Source organism: Onychostruthus taczanowskii, unplaced genomic scaffold, assembly GCF_017590055.1.
Source record: "Onychostruthus taczanowskii isolate IOZ18803 unplaced genomic scaffold, ASM1759005v1 scaffold97, whole genome shotgun sequence".
Lineage (NCBI taxonomy): Eukaryota > Metazoa > Chordata > Aves > Passeriformes > Passeridae > Onychostruthus > Onychostruthus taczanowskii.
In genome coordinates, this window is record NW_024507768.1 from 2,072,906 (window position 1) to 2,096,696 (window position 23,791).

The 23,791-nt window shown below is 60.9% G+C and overlaps 1 protein-coding gene across 1 annotated transcript in view; it reads right to left on the reverse strand.

The window, feature by feature from the left end:
• Positions 1–23,146, reverse strand: part of ITPR3 (inositol 1,4,5-trisphosphate receptor type 3) — a 39,205-nt gene extending 16,059 nt beyond the window's left edge. Inside the window, exons 1-29 of the mRNA XM_041426999.1 lie at positions 22,699–23,146; positions 17,142–17,212; positions 13,890–14,011; positions 10,895–10,981; positions 10,057–10,215; positions 9,846–9,944; positions 9,673–9,756; positions 8,487–8,633; positions 8,306–8,401; positions 7,276–7,326; positions 6,688–6,830; positions 6,493–6,592; positions 6,058–6,218; positions 5,263–5,404; positions 4,899–5,060; positions 4,632–4,804; positions 4,426–4,545; positions 3,859–4,041; positions 3,523–3,774; positions 3,108–3,252; positions 2,830–2,977; positions 2,340–2,536; positions 2,082–2,211; positions 1,772–1,829; positions 1,434–1,599; positions 1,128–1,292; positions 876–944; positions 396–521; positions 144–266 (exon numbers count right to left, since the gene is read on the reverse strand). Coding sequence (XP_041282933.1) covers positions 144–266; positions 396–521; positions 876–944; positions 1,128–1,292; positions 1,434–1,599; positions 1,772–1,829; positions 2,082–2,211; positions 2,340–2,536; positions 2,830–2,977; positions 3,108–3,252; positions 3,523–3,774; positions 3,859–4,041; positions 4,426–4,545; positions 4,632–4,804; positions 4,899–5,060; positions 5,263–5,404; positions 6,058–6,218; positions 6,493–6,592; positions 6,688–6,830; positions 7,276–7,326; positions 8,306–8,401; positions 8,487–8,633; positions 9,673–9,756; positions 9,846–9,944; positions 10,057–10,215; positions 10,895–10,981; positions 13,890–14,011; positions 17,142–17,212; positions 22,699–22,787 — 3,768 coding nt within the window. The 5' untranslated portion in view covers positions 22,788–23,146. The remainder of the gene's footprint in view (positions 1–143; positions 267–395; positions 522–875; positions 945–1,127; positions 1,293–1,433; positions 1,600–1,771; positions 1,830–2,081; positions 2,212–2,339; positions 2,537–2,829; positions 2,978–3,107; positions 3,253–3,522; positions 3,775–3,858; positions 4,042–4,425; positions 4,546–4,631; positions 4,805–4,898; positions 5,061–5,262; positions 5,405–6,057; positions 6,219–6,492; positions 6,593–6,687; positions 6,831–7,275; positions 7,327–8,305; positions 8,402–8,486; positions 8,634–9,672; positions 9,757–9,845; positions 9,945–10,056; positions 10,216–10,894; positions 10,982–13,889; positions 14,012–17,141; positions 17,213–22,698) is intronic.
• Between the last annotated feature and the right edge of the window lie 645 nt (positions 23,147–23,791).

Sequence of the window (23,791 nt, forward strand, 5' to 3'; positions counted from 1 at the left end):
TGAGGTTAGGGGGCTGCAGGAACTGTCCCCAACTCCTGCCCTGCCTGGTGTCTCCTCCTGGCTTTTCCATCTCATGCTCTGAGCCCCAGGAGTGGTGCTGAATTCCCTCCCTGTGCTGCTGCCCCTCTGTGTCCTCTCCTTACCCCCGGGGTCAGGAACAGGTTGAGGTGTTTGTGCAGCAGGGCCTGGTTCTCCTGGTTGCCAGCACAAAACTTCTGCAGGAACTGGTGGGTGAACTTGAGGATCTCCATCATCTTGGCATCCCCCTGAGGAGGGGACAGAGGAGAAACACGAGGAGCTGAGAGGGACGGGAGTGGCAGGAGTCCACTCAGGGGGGTCCCCGTGTGCCCCCTTTGCCCTGAGCACTCAGGACCAGCTGGTTTCTGTCCACCCACCTTCTCATAGGGGATCTGCAGCAGGTCCAGCATCACCTTGTGGGCGTCCATGTTCTTCAGCAGGCGCTGCTGCTTCTTGCGCACCTGCTCCCCCACCCCGCACATCTTGTTGAGCCGCTCCAGGATCTGGGGACAGAGGGACCACGGTGGGCAGGGGCTGAGCCTGGAGCCACTCAGGATGGCCACCAGCACTGGGGCTGGTTTGCATTCCAGGTGGTCCCTCTGGAATCCTGGTGTTCCCTGCTTTGCTCACAAATCTCAGCCTCCCTTAGGGATCCTCCATGCACAGCCCTCACAGCTGTCACCCACCCAGTCCCCTCTGGTCCCCCCAGTGCAAGGATGTGACAGCTTCTCCTTGTGCTGAGCTGGCAGGAGCAAGGCTTGGACTTGTTTCTACTGAAGCATAGCAGAACTTGGAAATCCCGCCAGGATTTTGCCCCTTTCTTTCCTGCCAATGCACCAGGGTTTGATGTCACTCACCCCCTTCACTATCTGGTAGTTCTCACTGCTCTTCTCTCCTGGAGCAATGACCTCCTCGTCGGCACCATGCTGCAGGGGACACGACAGCACTGGGGTCACACTGTGCCCCGCCAGCCACACCCCACAGGACCCTCTGGAGCCTCCCCCTTGAGCCCATAGAGAGGCATCAGGTGCTGGATTAAAGGTGAGCTTCCCCCCTGCCTCCCACTCCTTCCCCACCCTGGATACCAGTGTCGTGCTCAGGTCTCTCACCTCCTTCTTCTCCTTCTTGTTCCCCTCCCCTGTGCTGTCCCCTTTGGTGCTGCCCTTCTTGTCCACCCAGAGCTCCGATTTCTCCACCATCGTGCGGAGTTTGTCCAGCTCTGACTTGATCACCTTGTAGTTCTCCACATCCTGGGCTGAGATCAGGAGCTGGACCTGCAGAGACATTCCCAGGGGTTTCCAGTTTGGGGCACAAATCCCACTCCCAGATCTCCCCCCCCAAGGAAAGGGCCAGGATCCACGCCACGTCCCCCACCCACAGCCAGGTGTGGGATCTCCAGGTCCCCTCAGTGTCACCTGTTTGAAGGTGTGCAGGACCTCCTGCCTCTGGCTGAAGTGTTTGAAGAGGAGCTGCAGGGAGCCAGAGATGAGTGGGGGGTAGTCGTGCATGGTCAGGTGGATCAGCACTCTCAGGAACATCCTCCCTCCCTCGTCATCCACTTCCAACATGCTGCTCGATTTCCTGGAGTGGGATGGAAGCGCTGGGCATTAACATGGAGCTCAGGGGCTGATGGGGACAGCTTTAGAGCCTTTAGAACCTCATCCTGCTCATCACCTGCAGCTCCCAGCTTGGACAGGATGGACAGAAGGGGAAGGGCCCTATGGCCAGGGGAACTGTGAGGGGAGGGACTCACCCCACACCAAACATGGCCTCGGCGTGCTCCCCGATCCGGTCCAGGTTCATGGCTGCAGCTGCAGGGAGAGGAAGGGAGTGACAAGGGTGGACAATGCCAGCCCTGTGTCTTGGCAGGAACCCACAGGAACCAACCCAGCTCCCTGATCCTGTTCCCACCAAAACACAGACTCCATCCCTCCCCGCCCCCTGCCAGCAGCAGCTGCTGGAGAAGTCACTTCTGCTGGAGATGTCACCTCTGCCACCTGTGTCCTCCCAGCCCCTGGGGTTTGCTGAGCTGGGGGTGAACAGGAGCAAAGTGGGAGAGTTACTTGTGGAGTCAAAGGCTGGAGCTGTCCCATCAGCTGCGCTGTCCTGCATGGGGTAAACCTCCACAAACTCCTTCTTGAAGACGGAGAGCAGGTAGGAGATCCTGTAGTCCAGCCGCACGTTCAGGATGAACTGGAAGCAGCAGAGAAGGAGAAACCAGAAGTGACTGAGTGCCCTCTTCACGCCAACTGTGCCCCTGCCTGAGAAAATCACATTACACGCCCCCATCCCACAGGTCCCACCACTCCTTTGGCTCCAACCTGCAAGATCTCCAGGATCTTCAGCTTGGTCTCCATCACCACAATGTTCTCGTTCTCAATGCTCCTCCCTCTGTCCACTTGCTCCGGGACAGAGCCAGCGCTGAGGCTGGGGGAGCTGAAGATGGACTGTTTCCTGCTCAGCACCATGGTGGACATCATCTGCCCCACGCCCTGGATCGACCTCCGCACGTTCTTCCCTGCAGAGGCAGCCACAGTTAGTGAGGGTGGAGAGGGAGGTGGCAGAGGACCAAGGAAATACCCATTTGGTCTGGAAAATGCTCTAGACTTAATCAGAGAATGAGCAGAAGGCACCAAATATTTCTTTTGGCACAGCCAAACTCTCACCACCCCATGTCCTACTGCACACACGACCACACCAGCAAGCCAGTGTCCGGTTTTCTTGTCACCAAAACTAGAAAGCACTGGGCAGACCATGGAAAACACTGGGCAGACCATGGAAAACACCTCCCGGCCATGAACAGGGACTCACCTGTCACTTCGTCATTGTAGACAGCCTGCATCATCAGCTGAGGGTTCTGGACGCAGTCGATGATGCCCAGCAGGGTCCGTGTCAGGCGCAGCAGCTCGCTGAAGCTGTAGAAGCCGAAGTAGATGAGGTTGTGGGCAAGGCTGACGACCTGGGGAAGGACAAGGCAGCTCTAGACCTCGCCCTGCTCAGGGCTGAGCAGGAGAATCCACGGTGGGGGACAGGGACATTGCAGGGGTCAGCGGCAGCCAGACTGTGTCACGCCCTGCAAGGTGCCGCACCTCGAAGGTGAGCTTGTTCTTCTCCTCGTTGGCGAAGGGCACGGCCTCGCTCACCACGTTGTTGAGATAGTCCTCCACGAACTCCATGGTGCTGGCAAACTTGTTCTTCTTGTCATCACGGGAGACGTTGAGGTTGGAGTCGTAACTGCAAGGGGACACATGGGGGTGAGCTGGGGACAGCGGGTGTCCTCACACCCAGGAGCGCTGGTGACAGTGGGTGTCCTCACACCCAGGAGCGCTGTCCAGGTGGTGCCTGAGCCACCACGACCAGCAGTGATGCTGTGACAGATGGAGCCCACTTCCTTCTGAGGGCTCAAACCCACCCAGCTCACTCCACAAACTCCCTTCCACAGCATCTGCCACCCCCTGTCCTGCCCTGTCCCTCAGAGCCATCCCAAGCCCTGGCGTGTCTCACTCTTTGATGGTGATGGCTGTGGGGATCTCCGTCCAGAGCCGTGCAAACTTCACGGGCATCACCAGCTCCTGGGGGTCCCTGTCCACGTGCACGTGCAGCATGAGGTGGCAGAAGGAGGCGCGCAGGTCGAAGGGCAGCATCTCATCTGCCATGCACAGGAAGATCAGGTCCACCCCCAGCTGCTGGGAGATCTCCTTGATGGCCAGGTACTGGCGGTCCAGGCACATGCGGGCAAAGAGCTTCAGCTGGTACCTGCCCAGGGGTGAGGGGGAGAGGGAGTGAGGCCGTGCATCCCTCACAGCCTCACCTGGAGAGGAGGTGCCACAGGAGCATCACCTGTAGTAGCTGAGGACGTTTTCATCATGGGCATTGCCAGCCCGGGCCTCCTGTGCCAGCTGCCGGATGCTTTTCTCGTGGTGGTCGTTGTTCTTGTCCGTCCAGGTGAGCCAGACCTCCTCCTCCGAGTACTCGATGCTCAGGTACTCGTGGGTCTGGGACATCTCCTTCACTGGCCTCAGCCTGGGACAGGAAAGGGGAAATCGGGAGATGCTCCCATGGATGGAGGGGCTGCACCTCAAGAGGTGAAGGAGCTTCAGTGGGACCAGGCCCATCCTGTGGTGGGTTTCTTGTAGGGTGGGGAGAAGGTGTAAGGGTTTTATTTAACTTCTCATTATCCTGCTCCGATTTAGTTAAGAATAAACTTAATTCATACCCCTAACTAGAGCCTGTTTTGCCTGTGATTTTATTTGATGAGAAATTTCTCCTGATTCTTATCCCAACCACTGAACCCTTCAGTAATTTTTCTCTCCTCTGTCCAGCTGCAGAGTGAGAGGCTTTGGTGGGTGCCTGACAACCAGCCCACGACACACCCCTGACGTGAAACCCTCTCCCTCAACCACTCACTCAGTTTTGATGAGGATGTCGCTGTTCTTCGAGTCCAGCACGCACTTGCAGATCAGCTCCTGCGTGACGGGGATGGCGATGTGGTTGGACACGCAGAGATCCGAGAGATAATCCAAAAACCTGCCGGGGGAGAGGCGGCTCTGCCATGAGAGGGGGGCTCCCCGCGGCTCCCGTTCCCCTCTCACCCCGCGGAGCCCCCCACGCACCGTGGCTCGCGGTTCTTGCGCACCAGGCTGACGAAGGTCTCCACCTCGGTCTTGGTGATGTGCTTCTCCAGCAGCTTGCGGTTGTTGTGCAGCAGGGCCGTGATGGTGTCCTCGGCCAGGATGTCGTAGCCGATCTGGGACTGCATCATTCCGAACTGCTTGGCGATGTGCTCCTGCAGCGGGCGCAGAGGGGCTGTGAGCCATGTCCCCCTGCCCCCCCGAGGCTCCACGGGGAGGGGGAGTCACCCCCCAGTCGCCCCCCAGCACCTGGTTCTTGCGGTAATCCTCCTGGGAATGCCGGAGCACGCGGTAGCACAGGCGGAACATGTATTGGTAGGGAGCGTTCTTCTGGTCCGACAGCTCTTCCAGCCTCACCAGGGGCCCTTCCCCGCCCTTGTCCTTGAAAGGGGCCTTCAGGATCCCAAAGATCTGCCCAAAAGCAGAGATCAGGCTGCGTCCTGCTCCACACCAGCCCCCTGTGCGTGGCTGGGCACCATGGCATGAGCTGGAGGCCAGACCCTCCCCCGTGGTGTCTTCCATCCCTCTGGCCCCCAGAGTGGCCCTGAGCAGGACAGGACATCTCCATAGATGTCCCAGCCTTGCTGGGATGCAGGGCCCCAGGGCCCCCCACCTGCTTCAGGATGTTCTGCTCCCGCATCAGCTTCTGCCGCTCCCGGTTGGGCTTGGTCACCACGATGTCCAGCACGTTCTGGCCATTGTTGGGGACATCACTGACAAAAAACACCAAGTCCTCCAGCAGCTGGATCACAAACCTGCAAAGGGACACGGGGTGAGTGGGCTGGGGGCTGCTCACCTGCCCAGACTCAGGTCCCTGCAGTGATGCTGGTGGGTTTCAGGGACCAAAGAGCCTGAGAAACCTGCCAGGGGAGCAGCTGGCTGATCCTGCACTCCCTGAAGAGGTCAGTGGCTGGATCTGCAGCCCATATGGTTCCTATACATGCCAGGGTGAATGTCAGGGGGGCTTTGCTTGTGGCTTACACCAGGGATTCTGCATTTAACGCCTCTGCCCCTGTGGTCACCCCCGAGGGCCAGGCTGGCAGGGCGGAAGCCGCTCGCTCTGTCCCACAGGGATCTGTGTTTGCTCAGGAAGCACCAAGAACCCACCCACCTAAAAATAATACAGTGACTAAGGCGGCTGCCCCTATTGTGGGGCCATCTCCCAGCCCCTCAGATATTTTTCTAGGATATTTTTCTGGGATATTTTTCTAGGATATTTTTCTAGGAGGGGCCAGAGCGGGGCTGTGCCGTTATCTGGTTTCCTCGCCAGGCTTCTGGGACAAGCAGGATTGGGGCTGTGGGCAGGGAAGCAAGGGCAGTGCTGGCACCAGCACCAGGCAGGGGCCCTGTCCTGCTGGAGAGCCCTTGGAGGAGCCCAGCACAGCCCCATCTCCCAGGGACCTTTTACCTCCGGTCGTTCTGGCTGAGGAAACCCTCGTTCATCTTCTCCACCACGTTGGCCAGCATGGAGCTGGCGTCATTGGCAAAGTCCAGGTCCCGGATCTCGGACACGGGCACGGAGACGATGGCAAAAGCTTCTTTGTCCTCTTTGGTGGGGCACGTGCCCAGCTGGGAAGCAACAGAGAAGCAGCATCACACAGACAGGGCCATGCCGGGCGTGTCCCCACCATCTGCCACCACCCCTGCTGACATCAGTGTCCCAGTTTGTCCCCATCAGAGGGGCTGGGGTGGGCTCTGGCTGACTGGGGTGGGCTCTAGGCTGGTGCCCACCCACCCCTTTGGATCATCCCGGGTGTTTTATCCCTGGGAGGGAAGGAGCAGCCTAAGAGCTCTCAGGGAACAGGGAACAAGGCCAGGGAGGGAGGAGGGAGCAGGGCCGTACCATGAGGCGGATGGGCCTCTCCTCATCGATGTCGATGGGCACGTTGGTGCTCTGGATCCAGGTGTTGGTGCAGAGGTGGCGCAGCCTCACATAGGAGTTCCTGCCAACAGCACAATGTCCTGCTGAGTGACCACACCAGCGCTGCCCTTCCCTCAGCACTCAGCCTCCTCCCTCACCCCGAGCCCGCTGCCGTACCGTGGGACGAAGGAATCCGTCTTCTGCAGCGTGGTGGGGTCCAGCTCGAAGAGGGAGGCGATGTCGTTGCCGTGGGGCACGGCCACCAGCCTGTACTTGATCTTCTCCCCCGTGTTCCTGCGGCTGGCACGGCTGCTGCCCCCCTGCACGGTGGGGAGGGGGTCTCTGAGCCCGGCTCGGGGGTCCCCTGCCCCCCACGGCATCGGGGGAATGCAGCAGAAGCTTTGCTGGGGCTGAGCCTCGCACGAGCGGAGCACAAGCGGCGTGGATGCACCTGAGCTACGAGGCCCCACCTGATCCAAACCTCACCAACAGCACAGAAAAACCCCCCTGAACATCCGGCTCCCCCATCTCCCAAGCGTTTCCCTGTGGCCTGGGGAGCCAACATGCACTGGGACCCCTCTGAGAGGTTTTGGCAGGGCCCTCTCACACTGCTCTAAGTGCAGGGCAGGGGTTGCTGGGCTGGCACAGTGGGACAAACTCGGCTGTGGTCCCCTCAGAGGGCTCTGTTTTGGGGCATTTCCCTGCTTTCAGGCCCTGGCTGAGAGCTGGCGTGATTGGGGCAGCGGCAGCAGCGGTTCTGCTCACCGTGGGCGCTGCTTTGGGCTCAGCCACGTCTCCTTTATAACTTGGGTTTTCCTGAAAAGTTAAAGAGGGAGATGAAAAGCAGCTGTCAGTCCTCCTGCTCGGTCCCTCCAAACCCCTGGGGACGGTGTGTGATCCCTATTCCTGCCTTCCCTGAACTCATCAGAGGGAAAATCTGCCCAGGTGGGGCTGGAGGATGTGGCCTGCGCCCAGTGCACGGTGTCCCAGCCCTGGGAGGAGGATGGGGGAGCCCAGAGGAGCAGACCACGGCTCTGTGTGGCAGCAAGAACTCCCTGGAGGCTCCAGGCTGAGCTCCCAGTGAGCAGCACCAGCCCAGGATGGGCTCAGTCTGAGATCTTTTGTCTTCAAGTGTTAACAGAGTGTCTTTGGGTTTGAGGAACCCATTTCAGAGCCCCAGTGTTTGCTGGTTTCCATCCTGCAGTGATGGAGGGGTCCTGGGAGTTTGGGAGCATCCCCAGGATGTCCCTGCTGCCCTGGCAGCAGAGCACAGCCCTCGGTGCTGGCAGTGCCAGACACACCCCAGTATCCAAGTGCAGCCATCATGCCTCTATCAGGAGGCCTTGAGCCGGCCTTAAAAGGGAGCAGAAAAACCTGGCAGATGGTGCCTCCAGACCCAGATTCTGCCCCCACCCTCTGCCAGGCAAGAACAGCCATGTCCCACTTCCAACGCACCGGGCTGTGCCAGTCGGTCCCTTGGCATGGGGTGAGCACAGAAATGCCCCAGCCACCTCCCTGGGCCAGAAAAGGAACCAAACCCAGCCACCTGAGCAAGTAAACCCCTCCACTGGGGGATTTCAGGGAGAAAACTTTGGTTCTAAACCAGGTAAATGATGCTGATGGTCAGGTGCCAACACCTCCTGCCAGCAAGGAGGAGTCACTGGGGCTCCCAGAGCAAACCAGAGAGGACCAGAGGAAACGCTGGGCATCACTCCCTGCCCGAGGTGGGCACTGCCTTTGCAAGGGGTGCCACAGTCCCAGGGCACGTTCCTGCACCCCTCTGCCACCCCCTTACCTCCGCTGCCAGGTAGTTGCCCGTGGCGAGGTGCTTGAAGCGGTACAAGCCATTCCAGTGCCCGGCTCCCCCTCGGCACGGGTCGTGGTGAACCACCTGGGAGAGGCAGGGGAGAGCTCAGCCACAGCGCAGCAGGGACTGGGACAGCTCCAAAGACCCCCTGCGTACCCTCCCTGCTCACCTCCACCTCCCACAGGGCGTTGGAGCTGGTGGCCGAGGTGGCCGACTGGCGCAGGGTGGTGCGGAGGAAGACGTGCAGCTTGCCCTTGTACTCATCACAGGTGAGGAACTTCTCCTGCTCGGCGTGGAACAGCCTCACCACATCCCCCTGCACCAGGACACGGGGGTGAGGGTCTGGGTCAAAGAATCCTGGAGTCTTTCAGGTTGGAAAATACCTCCAAGATCATTAAATCCAATCTTTCACCACCATGCCCACCAAACTGTATCTTGAAGTGTTGGTTTACTCATTTTGGAAGGCTCCCAGGGAAGGTGACTGTCCTGGGGAGCCTGTTCCCATCTTTCACCACTCAGTGAGTGGAGAAATTTCTCCATGACTCTCCTGCAATGCATCTCCTCTTGTGACCCCTCATGCTGCAAAGGGGACAGGATTCCTCCTGGACACAGCTCCCACCTGCATGGCAGGATGGTGGGACCCTGGGGACCACAGGGCACCGTCACCTCTTCCCTGGAGCTCTGCTGAAACCTCCCCCAGGCAGCTCAAATGCTCCTCTGAGCCCAGGGGATGGGGCACAGGCAACCTGCATTGCCATCACTCCCTTTATCCATGCAGTGACCCTCTGCTTCTACCCCCAGGGGATAAATGGATATGAATCCATCACTTTCCAGCCCTGGAGCAGGCAGAGGTTCCACTCCTGGACATGTTTAAGGCATTAACACCCCGGGAAGGAGGATGTGGGAAGCTGGGATAAGCACAGTGCCTGGGGATGAAGGGCTGTAAGATCCTAACAATCCACATCCATCCAGCTGCTTCCTGGAGGACCTCAGCCCCGAACAATGGCTCAGCAGGGAAAGTTCCTTTCCCAGGCAACAGCCACCCTGCTGCACGGCTGAGCAGCTGGAATTGTCCCCACACAAGCAGTCACTGCTGGCACTGCGTGGGGTTGTCCCCAAAAGTCAATTTAACACCCTGAGGTCGGTAATTTGTGCCCTTGGCTCTCTGCTGCCAGCAGATCCTAAAATATCTCACTCCGCCTCACTGTGCGGTTCTCCAGGTGATGAATTCAAGCAGGAATTACAGCCCTCAAGGCAGGAGCTCTTTTGTGCCCTTGTCACAGAGCCAGGTGGCTGCTCACACGTCCTGGCCCCCAGAGCCTGTCGGGTCCATGCAGCCAAACCTCCTTCCTTACCCCCTTCAGCACTTCCTCCATGTGGTCGCAGAACTGCATGAACAGGTTGATTTTCCAGCTGGTGTTACAATTGACCGAGTTCACCTACAGAGCAAGAGAGCGCGGTCACGACCTCAGGACAAAGGGAAAAAAAAAGGAAAAATAAGGAAAAAAACCCCCAGCCCCTCCTGTACCTCCTTGCAGCCAGCATTGTCAGCCAGCTCGTAGTTGCTGGCGTGCAGTGGCTGCCCGGCGTTCACGGGGTTCAGGATGACTTTGTCTCCCACGACTACCTGGGGAGCAAAATGGGAAAAGGGCAGCGAGGATGAGACCTCGGGGTGGAGACGAGCCCAGGTGTGGAGCTCTCTGCACACCCCTTCAGGGACTGCTGGGACCCCCGCTCACGTTGTCCCCGTTGCTCCTGAGCTTCCAGAAGGGCTGGATGAAGAGCCAGGAGCCCTCGTTGCCGGTGGCATCCAGGGTCACCCGCATGGCGTTTTTCTCCAGCAGCGCCGGCAGCCGCTTGTTCACCGTCAGGTACTTGTTGCTCTTCATGTGCAGCAGCTGGGGGAGACAAGGGTGGGAGAGATGATCTGTGCTGGATCCGTGCTGGATGTGTGCTGGATCCACGCTGGACCCATGCTGGATCTGAGCTGGATCCATGCTGGATCCCTGTTGGATTCATGTTGGATCTGTGCTGGATCTGTGTTGAATCAATGTTGGACCTGTGCTGGACCTGTGCTGGATCTGTGCTGGATCCACTCTGGACCCATGCTGGATGTGTGCTGAACCCATGCTGGAGCCATGCTGGATCCATGCTGGACCAGTGTTGTATCCATGCTGGATCCATGTTGGACCCATGCTGGATGTGTGCTGAACCCATGCTGGAGCCATGCTGGACCCGTGCTGGATCCGTGCTGGATTCATGCTGGATCCCTGTTGGACCCATGCTGGATCCGTGTTGGACCAGTGTTGGACCCGTGCTGGACCCATGCTGGATGTGTGCTGCGTCTGTGCTGGACCCATGCTGGACTAGCATTGGATACATGTTGGACCCGTGCTGGACCCATGCTGGATGTGGGCTGCCTCCATACCTGGATGACGCTCCCGTACTTCACCACGTCCCCGTGCACCTTCTTGTTCTCCGTCTCGTTCTGCTTTCATGTTGGACTAGCACTGGACCCATGTTGGACCCATGTTGGACCCGTCTTGGACCCGTGTTGGACCCGTGCTGCCTCCATACCTGGATGACGCTCCCGTACTTCACCACGTCCCCGTGCACCTTCTTGTTCTCCGTCTCGTTCTGCTTCTGCTCCATCTGGGCCGCATGCTGCTCCAAAGGGAGAAGAGCGGAGGCTGGAGCAGCAGCCTCCTCCCTCCCCAGGAGCAAATCCCAGCAGGGTCACTCACAGCCTTGGCTTTGGGAAGGGTGGGACGGGCTGGGATCAGGGTCAGCACCCCTCTGTCCCCCAGGGCCACAGCAGGGAACATCCAAGAGCTCAGCCCAGGGCCAAGGTGTGGCCTTGAGCAGCTCTAGGAAGTCCATGAGGGCTCTAAATTGACGACTTTAAAAACTAGGACAGGGACAAAATGGCACCAAAATTCCCCTGGGACAGCAGGCTTTGGGGTAACACCGAACAAGGGTGCTGGGCTCTGGCTGGGGATGGGGGGTCAAACACCCAAATTAGGGGACGTGGGCACTGGGGGCTGTTGGCAGCACCAAAGCCAAGCAGCCAAAGGCGGCGTGCCAGGGTTCCGTGCCCAGAGATGGAGCAGGCCTGGACCTGCTGCTGCAGGAGGTGTCCCCAGGAGGGAAGGCTCAGCAGCCCCTCTCCAAAACCACAGAGATTTTCCACTCGCTGGCTCTGGCAGTCGGAGCAGTGACGGGATGTGTCAACATCCCGAGGAGCGAGGCAGGAACTTGCTCCCACAGCCAATCTGGGAATGGCGAGGGAGCGCCGACAGCTCCGGCGCCAGGCTGGGCACGGCCCGGGCAGCTCCAGCCCAGGCATCCCCCAAAACTGAGATGGGAAGATGGGAAACAGCGAGGGATGGAGCTGGGAGAGCCTCTGCCCTTTCCCATCTTTCTCCCACCCCTTTCACCTGAGGGCAGAGGAATTGGGAAATATCTGGAATCACAGCTTGGCACTGGGAGGGAGGATGGGGCCGCAGGTCCTGAGTGCTCAAGGAGCTGAGGGCTCTGAATGTGCCTGGTACCTGTCCCCACAGACCTGTGAGGGCACTGAATGAGGGTGAGGGCTCTGAATGTGCCTGGTACCTGTCCCCACAGAGCTCTGGGTGCCACCCAGGGTGACCCCTCCATGCCCACAGAGCTCTGGGTGCCACCTGGGGTCACCCTCACCGCAGTGGTGGCTGCTGCCATCAGGAGAACAAACCCGCCCCAAGAAATCCTGCACTGATGCTGCTCTGGGAGTTTAACAACAACCCCAGGGAGCAACACGGCTCTGATGGGAGATCCAGCACCTCAAATATCCTAAATCTCCCTCCAGCTCCGAGCCAGCAGCCAGGGGGGCTGGTAGTGCCAGCTGGCTGCCCCAAGCACTCGAGTTCCCGGGGCTGATGTTCCCACACTGTCCCCAAGCCCAGGGATGGGGTGTCAGGGATGCCCACAGGGGATCGGGGAGGACTGGGGACATCAGCAGAAGGGCTGGAAAGGCCCCCAACCTGTCTGAGCTGATTTGGGCCAAGAAAACAGAGTTTAAACCCACTGAAGCACAGCAGTGAGGGGCACGGGCACTGCAGGCAGGGCTCCCCCAGCCCAGACCCGGCTGCTCCCACCTCAGGAAATCATCTCCGTGGGCTGGGGCATGTTCTCAGCCTGTTCCTCAGCCTCCCTGATGAGGGGCAGGCTGCAGCCCGGTGCCTGCAGAGCTCGGCTGGGCTGGGCTGAGCTCCGGCCACGAAGGGAAACACCAGGAGCAGCAGAAAGGAGCCAGGAAATGGCAGAATCTCTTTAAGACAAGCCCTAACCAAGGTGCAATCAATCAGGCTCAGAAATGAGCCTCTGGGGCCGCTCGTGGCCAGGACAGCGGTGACGTTACAAGGGGAGCAGGAAAACGGGGGCTCTGCGTGCCACTGACCACGCAGGGCTGGGCACAGAGCAGGCACCGACCCTGCCCTGGCACCTCCAGGGCAGGACAGCCCGTCCTGGCACTGCTCAGCCCCCCCTGCCCGAGGCAGAGCTGGGGATGGCGGGGCTGGGGCTGGGCTGGAGGCCCGATGAGATGATTTAGTGAAATCTCTCCCCAGCCTCGGTTTTATGAATCATCGGCGGGGCCTCGCCAGCTGCCTGAGGCCGTTGTGCAATGTTTGATGTGGGCCCTGGCCAAAGCTGGGGGAAGCCAACGGGAGCCTTTCCCTTCCCCAGCCCTCTGGAGCACGTCCTGGAAGCAGGGCTCCCTCCTGCATGAGTGTCCCGGGGTACTGAGGGGTGTCCAGGGGTACTGAGGGGTGTCCTGAGGTGCCAAAGGGTGTCCTGGGGTGCTGAAGGGTGTCTTGAGGTGCCAAAGGGTGTCCTGGGGTGCTCTGGGATGTCCTGAGGTGCTGAGGGGTGTCCTGGAGTGCCCTGGGGTGTCCTGAGGTACTGAAAGGTGCTCCAGGGTGCCCTGGGTGTCCTGAAATGCTGAAGTGTGCTCTGGGGTGTTGAGGACCTGGAGTGCTCTGGAAAGTCCTGAGATGCTTAGGGGTGTCCTGGAGTGCTCTGGGGTGTCCTGGGGTCCTGAAGGGTGCCCTGGAGTGCTGAAGGGTGCCCTGGGGTACTGAGGGGTGTCCTGGAGTGCTCTGGGATGCCCTGAGATGCTTAGGGGTGCCCTGAGGTGCTGAAGGGTGCTCCAAGATGCCCTGGGTGTCCTGAAATGTGCTGGGTGTCCTGAAGTGTGCTCTGGGGTGTTGAGGACTGTCCTGGGGTTCCGAAGGGTGCCCTGAGGTGCTGAGGGGTGCCCTGGGGTGCTGAGGGATGTCCTGGAGTGCCCTGGGGTGTCCTGGGGTGCCCTGGGGTGCCCCAGAGTGCAGGGCTGTGCTCACAGAGCTCCTCTGCCACATCACCTCTGCACAAGAAGCATCGGGAGGGTGACACAGCAATGGCTGGGCAGGGGACAAGGGGGAGAGCACAGCTGGAAATCCCTTCTCATCCCAAACCAGCGTCACCAGAGGCCTGGATGCCATCGCCCAGCCAGCTCGTGGGCACTGCCAGCTCTGGGCTCCTCGCTGCTGCTCACCTGGAGCTTCTGCAGCAGCACCACGTCGGCGATCTTGTCCTTGTCCTGCTTGGTTTGCTTGGCCTTCCAGTACTGCTTCTGGGCAGAGTAGCGGTTCATGGGACACACTTTGAAGAGGCAATCTGGGAACAGAGCAGAGCCTGGTGAGGCTGCAGCAGGGTCCCCAGCAGGGCCAATGTCACCGAGGGGCAGGGACACTCCTGGAATGGACGATGGTCCCCCCGTGAGCGAGGGAGCACGGGGGGGACTGGTGGAGGTCACGTCAGCGTGTGCTGGCCGCTGGGTCGGCTTTAAATCAGGATAAATAATGAGTCCAGGAATTACTGCACTTCTTGGACTCGTGATTAGAAGTGTTCCCATCGGAAATGGCTGTGCTGGTCGGGAAGGAAAGCTTCAGGGGGGAGAAGGAGCTCTGATGGAGCCCAGCTGCACCAAAGGAGGAGAGGATCCCGGCAGGAGGGATCCGGGAGGGAGGCTGGGACACCAGCAGCCACCTCCACGTCCCTTGTCACCCACGGGACACCCTGAGCCTGCGGAAGCTGTGGAAGGAGCCTGTGGTGGCCGTGCCACCGGGGCACACATGCCCATCCCTCCGTGACCTGGATCAGCAGCCCTGGAGGCTGCGAGCACCCGCTCCCGAAACCTCGGCGTCAGCAGCTCTATTTCAAGACCCTGAAGGATGCACAAGATGCATCCCAGCTCCTTCCCTGCACTGCAGATTGCCCCCATTCGCCTGTTTTCCCCCAGGATGGTGGGCGGGAAGTGCCGACATCCAGGGCCAGGCTTCGGGAGCTGAAGCAGGAGAGCAGATGTCTGGAGACAACGAGGCCCTCACATCTCCCAACCCCCTTCCCGGGCTGGAAGCTGCGCAGGGCGAGGGCAGGAAGGGCTCTGCAGCCTGAATCGCCCTAATTATGCCTGAAATAGCAGCCCAGAAAGTTCAGACATAAAAAATAAAATTAAAAAAAAAAAAACCACAAAAAAAAACAAAAACAAAAGTCCCTTCCCTGGCTGGCGGCGGGCCCGAGCGTGTATTTATTTACCTGGGAGTGCCGCTGGGGCAGCACCGAGCGCGGTTCTCACCGGCCGGGGCCGCTGGGGCAGGGCCAGCTTGCACATCTCGTTTCCCAGCCCCGTTTGCCAGCGGCACATCCCGTGCCAGGCAGCCCGAGCAGCCCTCGGGGCCGGGGCAGCCTCCCCCCAGCACCTGCAGGGGCTCCGTGGACGGGTCATTAATGGGAGCTGCTGGGAAAGGTGCTGGTGGGAAGGAGAAGCCAAGGGGAGGTTAAAAAAAAAAAAAATAAACCAGCTCAGCGACTCTGAAATGGCTGCAAATGCAAGGCCTGGTTCAGAGCGTGGCTCAGTGCTGAGCCCGGCTTTGTAAGGAGGGAAACTGAGGCACGGCGGGGGTTGTGGGCAGAAAATCTGCAGCACAGCTTGTGCTGGGAGCTGGAGGCTTTGGTTCCGCCAGATTTCTGACAATGGATTGGGGTGGAAAGGAGGGGAGGTGAAGGAAGCTCCTGCACCAGCAGTGCCCAGAGTGAGCAGCTTGGGGGGTGATGTGGGGCTGACCTGCCAGGACTCAGAGTCAGGGGGGCAAAACCTCCTAACCAGAGAGACCTGGGGGGCAAAACTTCCCATCCAGAGAGACCTAGAGGACAAAACCTTCTATCCAGAGAGACTTGCAGGACAAAACCTCCCACCCAGAGTGGCTTTGGGGGCAAAACTTCCACCCAGAGAGGCTTTGGAGGGTAAAATCTCCAGGTGACTCCTTGCAGGGCAAAACCTCCCACCCGGAGTGGCTTTGGGGGCAAAACTTCCACCCAGAGAGGCTTTGGAGGGTAAAATCTCCAGGTGACTCCTTTGGGAAGTAGGGACAGCAGTGGCACAGCCGAGGGTCCCGCTGTCCCCTTGCCTGGGAAGGTGACAGCTTTTCCTGCCGTGCCTGAGCTGGGCTGGGAAGAGCCTCGGCAGGGGGAGAAACCACAAGGAAGAAAAAAGCAAATAACTGAGAGGTGTGGAGCGTTTGTCAGAGGCAGAGCCGGGCAGGAACAGCTCCCAGGTGGGTTCTGGCATTTCCAAAGAACCTTTCGGAGCTGACCTCGGCGGGAGGGTCCCGTTTTCCCAGCGGGAAGCCCCGGCACGACCCGTGTGCGGTTCAGGATAGGGCAGGGTCCGGCCACAGGATGTGGGGACGGCGACAGAGCACGAAAATCCCCTGCAGCCTCCGGGCCAGGGAGCAGCCCCAGCCCGTTGTTTCCACCTCGCTGCAGGCGATGGCTATCGAGCAGGGAGAGCTCTACCTTTCCGGCCATTAAAACAAACAGCTGGATATCCTGATAGGGAGTGCAGAGAGCAGGGCTGAGCCCAAAAAAAAAAAAAAAAATTTTGTGCCTGGAAAAGAGATTGGATCCACGTGCACGGCCAGGCAGAGGGATGGGGTGGATGATGAGCATCCAGACCTGGGTGGAATGTGGGGATGGAGCTGCTGCGGGATGCTGGTTGGGTTGTTAATTAGATTCATGAATAAATTGATGGTAATAACTCCTGTGGAGAGGCAGGTCACTGCTTGGGGGGATCCTGAGAGAGTGGAAGGATTGATGTCTTGAGACATTTTGGGGTGTGGGGGAAAGGAGGGTGTCAGTGGGGGTGGGTGCTGTTAAAGCCACCCTGAGAAAAAGGTGGAGGCACAAGGCAGAGTGGGGAACTGATATTTTAAAAGTCTTATCTAAAAGAAGAAATAAAATGACAACAGGGGGATGAAAGGAGAAGCTGCCCTAAACCAACACCTCAGTCACAGGTTTGGGGACATTTCCCAGCTCTCTACTCCCTGGCTGTGTGATCCAGGCACTCAAATCCTGCCGGGATAGGGCCCTTCCATGAGTGTGGAGCACCCTGAGAACTTGGGGCAGCAACTCCCAGGTGGGTGCAGCACAGGGCAGAGCTGTGCCCTGATCCCATCCCATGGATCCCATCCCATCCCATGGATCCCATCCCATGGATCCCATCCCATCCCATGGATCCCATCCCATCCCATCCCATCCCATCCCATCCCATCCCATCCCATCCCATCCCATCCCATGGATCCCATCCCATCCCATGCCATCCCATCCCATCCCATCCCATCCCATCCCATCCCATGGATCCCATCCCATCCCATCCCATCCCATCCCATCCCATCCCGTCCCTGCTGTGGATGCTCAGGGCTGGCCCCGATGCTGCTCAAGGGTGATGGAGCTGCCCCAGCCTCACCTCGGAATTTTTTGGGGGGGTTGTCCAGGTCTCCAGCTGCTGGCTCCACCACGCACCGATCGTCCACCAGCCTGAGGGGGACAAAAAGAGGGAGCAGGGTCAGGAACAGCGGGGTGGCAGCGGGGCTGAGTGGGCAGAGTGGTTGTGCCACCATCACCTGGCCCAGAGTGACAAATCCAAAGCTGCACCTCCTGTTTCCCCCGTTTCCCACCCATAAATATTCCTCAGCAGCCGAACTCTCCCTTCCCTCAGTTCCCACTGCTTCCCTGGGTGTTTTCCATGCCCTGCCTCGGGCACACGGGGCTGGTACAGCAGTGAAGGACCACAGGAGGTTCACGGCAGTCACTGCAGGCCCTTTGCAGGGTGACCTGTGCCAGAGGGGACTCTGCCCTGCCCAGCTCTCCCCCCTGCACACAGAGTTCTGTTGTTGCACCCTTAATCCAGCAGAAATGGGAGGAGTTCAGCTCCATTCACCAGTTCTCCTTCCCTGGCTGGGAACTCTTCCCACGGGGACACGGAGGGTGCAGGTGCTGTGCATGGAGGTGGCAGGGCCCCCCCAAACCCGGTTATTAATTATTATCTGATCAGAGCTGCAGGCTCTGCCCATCAGATCAAGGCTCCGTGTCTCCTCCCTGCCCACCTCTGTTTTCCCAGCGTTGAGCAAAAAATCCCTCAGGCTTGCCCTTGGGGTGCTGGGGGCTGATTTTGGGGTGCGTGGGACGCCGCCTTTCAGAATTAGGGAGAACAGCAAAGCAGAGCCCGGCAGGGGGATCAGAGGGGCGAGCATCGCCCGAGGGGCTCCCTGTGCTGGGAGGGCACCGGAGGGAACTGGGAGCTCCAGCAGGACAGGCTGCACCCGCTCGCCCGCTTTCCCCAGCCCCGGGAAGCCGCAGCAGCGGGAGGAACTCTGCTCCTGCCCGGCAGAGCCAGAGGGAAGCGTGTCCCCTTCTTGCAGTGCTCCCCTGAAGGGACAATCCATGGTGGGACAGCTCTGTCGCCGGGACAGGAGGGCAGGGACAGCAGCGAGGGGCGGCGAAGGCAAAGCGGAGCCCGCGCTGTCCCCGCCGCCCCCGAGGGAGTCTCGGTGTCCCCAAAAACACCCGAAAATCGCAGAGGATGGACAGGCTGCTCTGCAAAGGGAAAAACCCGAGCAGATCCATCCCACCCGCAGCTCCAGCCTCCTTCCCTCAGCCCAGCCGCTCTCGGGAGGAGGAGGAGGAGAGAATTCCTTTCGCTCGGCAGGGAGGAATTTGGCCTCGGTGCTGATGGATGGGGACCCCGGAGCTGCCGTGTCCTTGGTGAGGAGGCGTGGGCTGGCACCGGGCTCTGACACCCTGTGCTCCTCACGGCTCCCCGGGGCCGGGGAGAACAGCCTCGCATTTCACACCAAGAGAGAAAAGCGATTTGCCTGGTGGCAGCAGGAGCTTCAAAATCATTAGCAAAGACCTGGAAGGTTGGAAAAACCCCAAAACCCCAAACCCACGAGTTGTGGCCAGGCAGGGCTGCCTGGGCTTTGCAAACCAGGGGGTTTGGAGCCATCCAAACACCTTTTCCTTGGGTCGTGACAGCAGGGAAGCAGCCAGGGTCGTTCCCAGATTGTTGCAGAGCCTTGGGAGGGCAGAGAAAAAGGGAAAGAGGAAAAACCAGAGCAGCTGCAGCAGCACAGGGGACATGCAAAGCCCCAGCCCAGCCCTGGTGTCACTCGGGGGCAGTTTTGGTTTCTGTTCTGTTATTTTGAGGGGGGTCAGGGCAGAACAAACCCTTGGGATGTGCCTGGGAGCAAAAACCACCGAGGGCTGAGGACGCCAAGCCACGGGTGGGGCTCAGGGAGCGAAGCCCTGACCCTCAGCACATCCCAGCTCCCTTCAGAGCCCATGGAGGCAGAAAGGCTCCATTCATCTGGGCACTTTAAACCCTCAAACCTTCCACTCTTACTGCTGGAGGTCTCTGAGGAAGTGCCTGACCTGCCGGGTTTATTTTCAGCGCTGAAGAAAACAGCACGGGAGCCTCTCCCTTCACTCGGCCCTGCTGCCCCTGCTCCACCGGGCAGGATTAGAGACAGTGACCTGCCAGCCTGGAAGTCTTAATTAGTTAACGATCTCAAGGCACTTTCAGCATCTTTAATCCCAGGATTACACGCTGGGCAGGAACGCGGAGCGTTCTTTTTATTAAACTGATACTCTGGGCGAACATTCCTCAGTTAAAAATTTGCTGAAAATAAAATAATAAAAAAAAAGGATTCTGACAGAGTGGACATGAGTCACCTGGGAGGCTGCTGGGGCCGGGACACGCTCCCGCTAATAACCGGCATTCCCGCGGTGGGATGGGCCAGGGAAGCTCCCCAAGGAGCCCCGGGGATGTGCGAGGGCACCTTTTAATGGGAAAACGGTGTCCAAGCACCGGGAGGAGGATCCCGAGCGAGGCAGGAGGCGGGATGCGCCCATGGAATGTCATTTTGCCATTCCGAATTCCCCCTCCAGGAGCAGGAGGGGAGGGATCCAGCGCTGGTGAGCCCCTCAAGGCTCGGGCGAGCTTCTGGCCGGCTCTTAGCCCCGGGGCTTCCAGCGGGGCTTCCTGGTGCTTCCAAAAGCCGAGCACAAAGTGATTCCCTGGCCCGGGGCCAGCGCGTCTGGCCTCGTGCGAGGCAGAGCCTTCCCCGAGGTCAGGGGAGAAGGAGCTCGTCCAAAATCCGGGGCAGTCGGACCCTGCCGACCCCTCCCCGGGGTCAGCCCCCAGCTGGAGCCCGCTGGGCTGGGTGAAACCCTCCCCAGATGTGGCACAGGGGATGCCAAGGGGGGCTCGGGCATGCCAGGGTCCAGGGAGCTCTGGGAGAAGGGAAACCCCAACAGAGCCAGGAGAACCCCAACAGAAAGCCCAGCAAACCCTGAGGTGAGGAAAAGGAGGAGGAGGAGGAGGAAGAGGAGGGTGATGAGAGCTCGTTGTTGGCCGTGGAGCCGGGTCAGCCCCTCTGTCACCGCAGGGTGGGCACTGCCGCAGGGAGGAGAGAGTAAAGAGAGCGGGGCAGCCACAAAAATGCAGCTTTTTGGTGCTGTCCCGGTGCCAGGAGGGCTCGGACTCCTCCTCCTCTTCCTCCTCCTCCCCCCAGGCAGGGACGGGATCATCCTGACCCGGTGGAGCTGGAGTTACCCTTTAACCAACTGCATCTCCCCGAGCTGCTCCACCCCGAAATCCACCTGCAACCACAGGTACAGGTGTTATTTCACCTGAAACAGCCACCCGGCACCCAGCTGGGTTTGTCACCCATGCGTCCCCTCTGCCAGTGCCTGTTCTGAGCCCCTGGAGGGTTCTAGGAGCCTGGCAGGGATGGGGCAGCACAAAATCCTCCTGGACAAATCCCCAAAACTTCTTCTGGCCACTCCAATCTGCCCATCCCGTGCCCCAGCCCCACGAGGGTCACTGTGAGCAGCCCTGAGCCCGGTTCTGCCTTCCCAGGGCACTGCTTTGGGCTGACCCGAGTGTTTGGGCTGCTTTGGGTATCTTGGCATTCCCCCCGAGCCCAGCCTGAGCTCCACACCCGGCCCGGGATGTTTTTCCTGCTCATGAGCAAACACCCACTGCAGAGAGGGGGTGAAAGGGAGGGTTTGTGCCCGACAGAGAGATTCAGGGATTAGAGAAGCTTCAGGTGGGGGCTGCAGGGCTCCCCTCACCTCCACCCCAAACCCCGGAGACCCCCGGGGCTGCTCCACGGGGATGTCACAGCAACCACCCTTAATGTGACACTGGTGATCAGCACCTGGGGACACTCCGTGTCACCCCATAAAGAGATGACCCCGCTGCAGACCCCAGGCGATGCCACAGCCCAGAGGCAGCCCCTCCACAAGGAAGGATGTCAGGAAGGCTTCCGCAGGGCGGCCGCGTGGGCCGGCAGAGCTGTTTGCCTTGCAAATGAGCTAAGGAAGGTCCCTGTGGCAGGAGGAGCACTCCCGGTGAGTCACCTGGTCCCTTATCGCAGGAGTGATTTAAGGTGCGGTTGGGTCTCCCGTGTCGCAGGGCACCAGGGAAAACAATTTTAGGAGGGAGGTGGGGAAAGAACGTGCAGGAAGCAGAAGCCTGGGAAAGTGGGGCTGCCCAGCAGAGGATGTGCTGGGCCGGGGAGAAGAGGCTCCCCAAGCAAGCCCTGCTCTTCTGCTGCTTCTGAGGAAGTCTGGAAAAACACCTGGCAAAAAAGGGGATGTGAGGGCAAGAGCTGCAAAGGGATCAGAGCTCTGAACAATGCACACATTTCTAACTGAGTCACTGGGACGTGTTTGGGGACAAAACCAGCGCTGGTCCCTGCAGAGCCTCCTGCAGAGCCCATTTCCAGCGCTCAGCATCCCCTGCCCGGGGACAGCCCCGAGGACTCCTCTCCAAAAGCACCCGTGGGGATGCAGGAAGGGCAGGCACAGACAGGCTGCACCTGCAGGACCTGCTGCCCGGCACTGTGGCTGCACACAGGGGGATTCTGAGCACTTCTGCACCCCATTTCTGGGCAGCCAGGTGCAGGGAGCCTCGGTGGGCAGCAGCCCAGTGCCACGCGTGCCCAGGGGTGGGTGAGGAACGCGTGTGGGCGCAGGTATGTGCGGCTCTGCTTCGGCACAGGCATGTGGGAGCAAGTGCATTCAGCGCAGATTATAGAGCCGGGCAGCTCCTGCCCCAGGAATCCCATCCAAGTCAGCATTCCTGCCTGAGCTCAGCCTCTCCTACACGCAGCAGCGTGGGGCAGGAGCTGGCACGGCCCCACGTCCCCCCTGCCCGGGGCTGCGGGCACGCTTTGGGGTCCTGAGTGTGTGGAAAAGGAAAAACCCATCCGTGCCCCAGGGCGGCCCTGTGGGAGCCCTCCCTGTCACCCACCCTGTCCCTGTGCCACCGGGCAAACATTCCTGCCGGGAGCAGAGGGGCATCGCTGGCCTGGCTGTGCCCAGGGGTGGCTCCAGCCGGACACGGGAGTGACACGGGACAGGTCCCCAGCTTGGGCAGAGATCCCCCGGCCCGTGCTGCCACGTCCAGGGAGTTGCCTCAGCCCGGAGCTGGCACTGCCCTGTCCCCCAGCCCCTGGCAGCACTTGGTGGCCACGGGCAGCCCGGCTTGGTGACCCTGCAGCGATTCCCGCTGTGTGCGACACCGAGGGGGACAGCGGGAGCCGCCACTGCATGTCCAGGGCCGGGGGACAGGGCAGTGCCACCTCTCCCAGAATGACCCCGTGCCCAGGAGGGGTCCCGGCTGCCCGAGCTGTCACCTCACATGTCCCCGTCCTCATCCCACTGACCCCTGCACTGCTCGAACCCATTTCATCCTCCCCAGCCCCTGAATGGGGGGAAGCAGCTTCTGGCCAGGGGAAAGCGGGGCTGAGGGTCCCTGCAGGGCCACATCCTGCCCCTGACAGCAGCTGGAGCCGGGGGCGAGCCGGGGGATGAGCCAGGGGACAGCACAGCCTCCTCTCCCCGTCCCCGCTGAGCGCCCGGAGCTTCCCGGCTCCTTTTCCCACAGCTCTCCCGTCCCGTCCCGTCCCGTCCATCCCGGAATCACCGTGGGGCGGCCCCGGGAGCCCCTCGCTCACCCCAAGGTGCTGATGAAGCCATTGACGGAGCCCTCGGCGTACAGGGAGACGATGTCCCCGATGTGCAGGAAACTCGACATCTCATTCATGGTTACCCTGCCCCGGCGCGGCGCCGCTTCCTCCTGCAGTCACCTTCCCGGGCCGAAATCCAGCATGGGCCAGCGGAGCCGGGGGGTCCCCGCTCCGGGGGGCGTGCGGAGGGGTCTCTGCTCCGCTGGGGGACGATCCCAGCCCGGCTCCTGCCGCCAGCAGCACCGGGAGCGGGACGGGAGCGGAGCCCCACGCACAAGTTTTACATGTGCCGGGCAGGAAGGGAGCCGGGCAGGGAGGGAGGAGGAAGACGAGGAGGAGGAGGAGGGGGCGGGGGATGAAGCTCAGCGAAGGGTCCGCATGGGCTCTGTCCGTCTGTCCGTGCCCCGTCCCGCACAGCTGCGCTACCTGCGGCCAATGCGGCGGGATCAGGAAGTCCCGCCGGCAGCAGCGTGCGGGGAGGGGACCCGGGGCCGCCCGGGACGGGGGGGGCCACCGGAGGCCCCACCCCCGCACCCGCCTCCCGTCGGGGGGGGGCTCGGGCTGCGCTCCCCGGTGCCCGCGGGCAGCCCCGGCTCCGCTGCCCTGACTCTGCTCCGCGACCCCCGGCCCCCCGCACGAAGCCCCCCCGGGCCGCTCAGAGCCTGCACGGAGCCCCCAGCCCGGGGGTCTCAGCCCGGCTTGGAACGGCCCCCGGGGCGCTCGGGGGTCGCGGGGAGCCCCCCGCGCTCCGTGCGCTGCCTCCGGCGATGGCGAGCGGGCACTGCCGCCGCTCCTTCCCCCGACCGTGCCGCCCCTCCTCGGGTGGAGCCGCAGGTCCCTGTCCCCGTCCCCGTCCCTATCCCCGTCCCTGTCCCCATCCCCGTCCCTCTCCCTCCATCCGGCGCGTTCCCGGGTCCCGCGGCAGGGAGAGCCCCCGGCGAGGCTCTCGGTGGCTCTCGGTGGATTTTCCTGCCCCAGGCGAGCGCTTGTCCCTTGCTGAAGCCCAGGTGGCTCCTGCCAGCTCGCCGCTCCCAGCAGGGCCAGCTCGCACCTGCTCTGCCTCTCACCAGCGCTGTCCCCT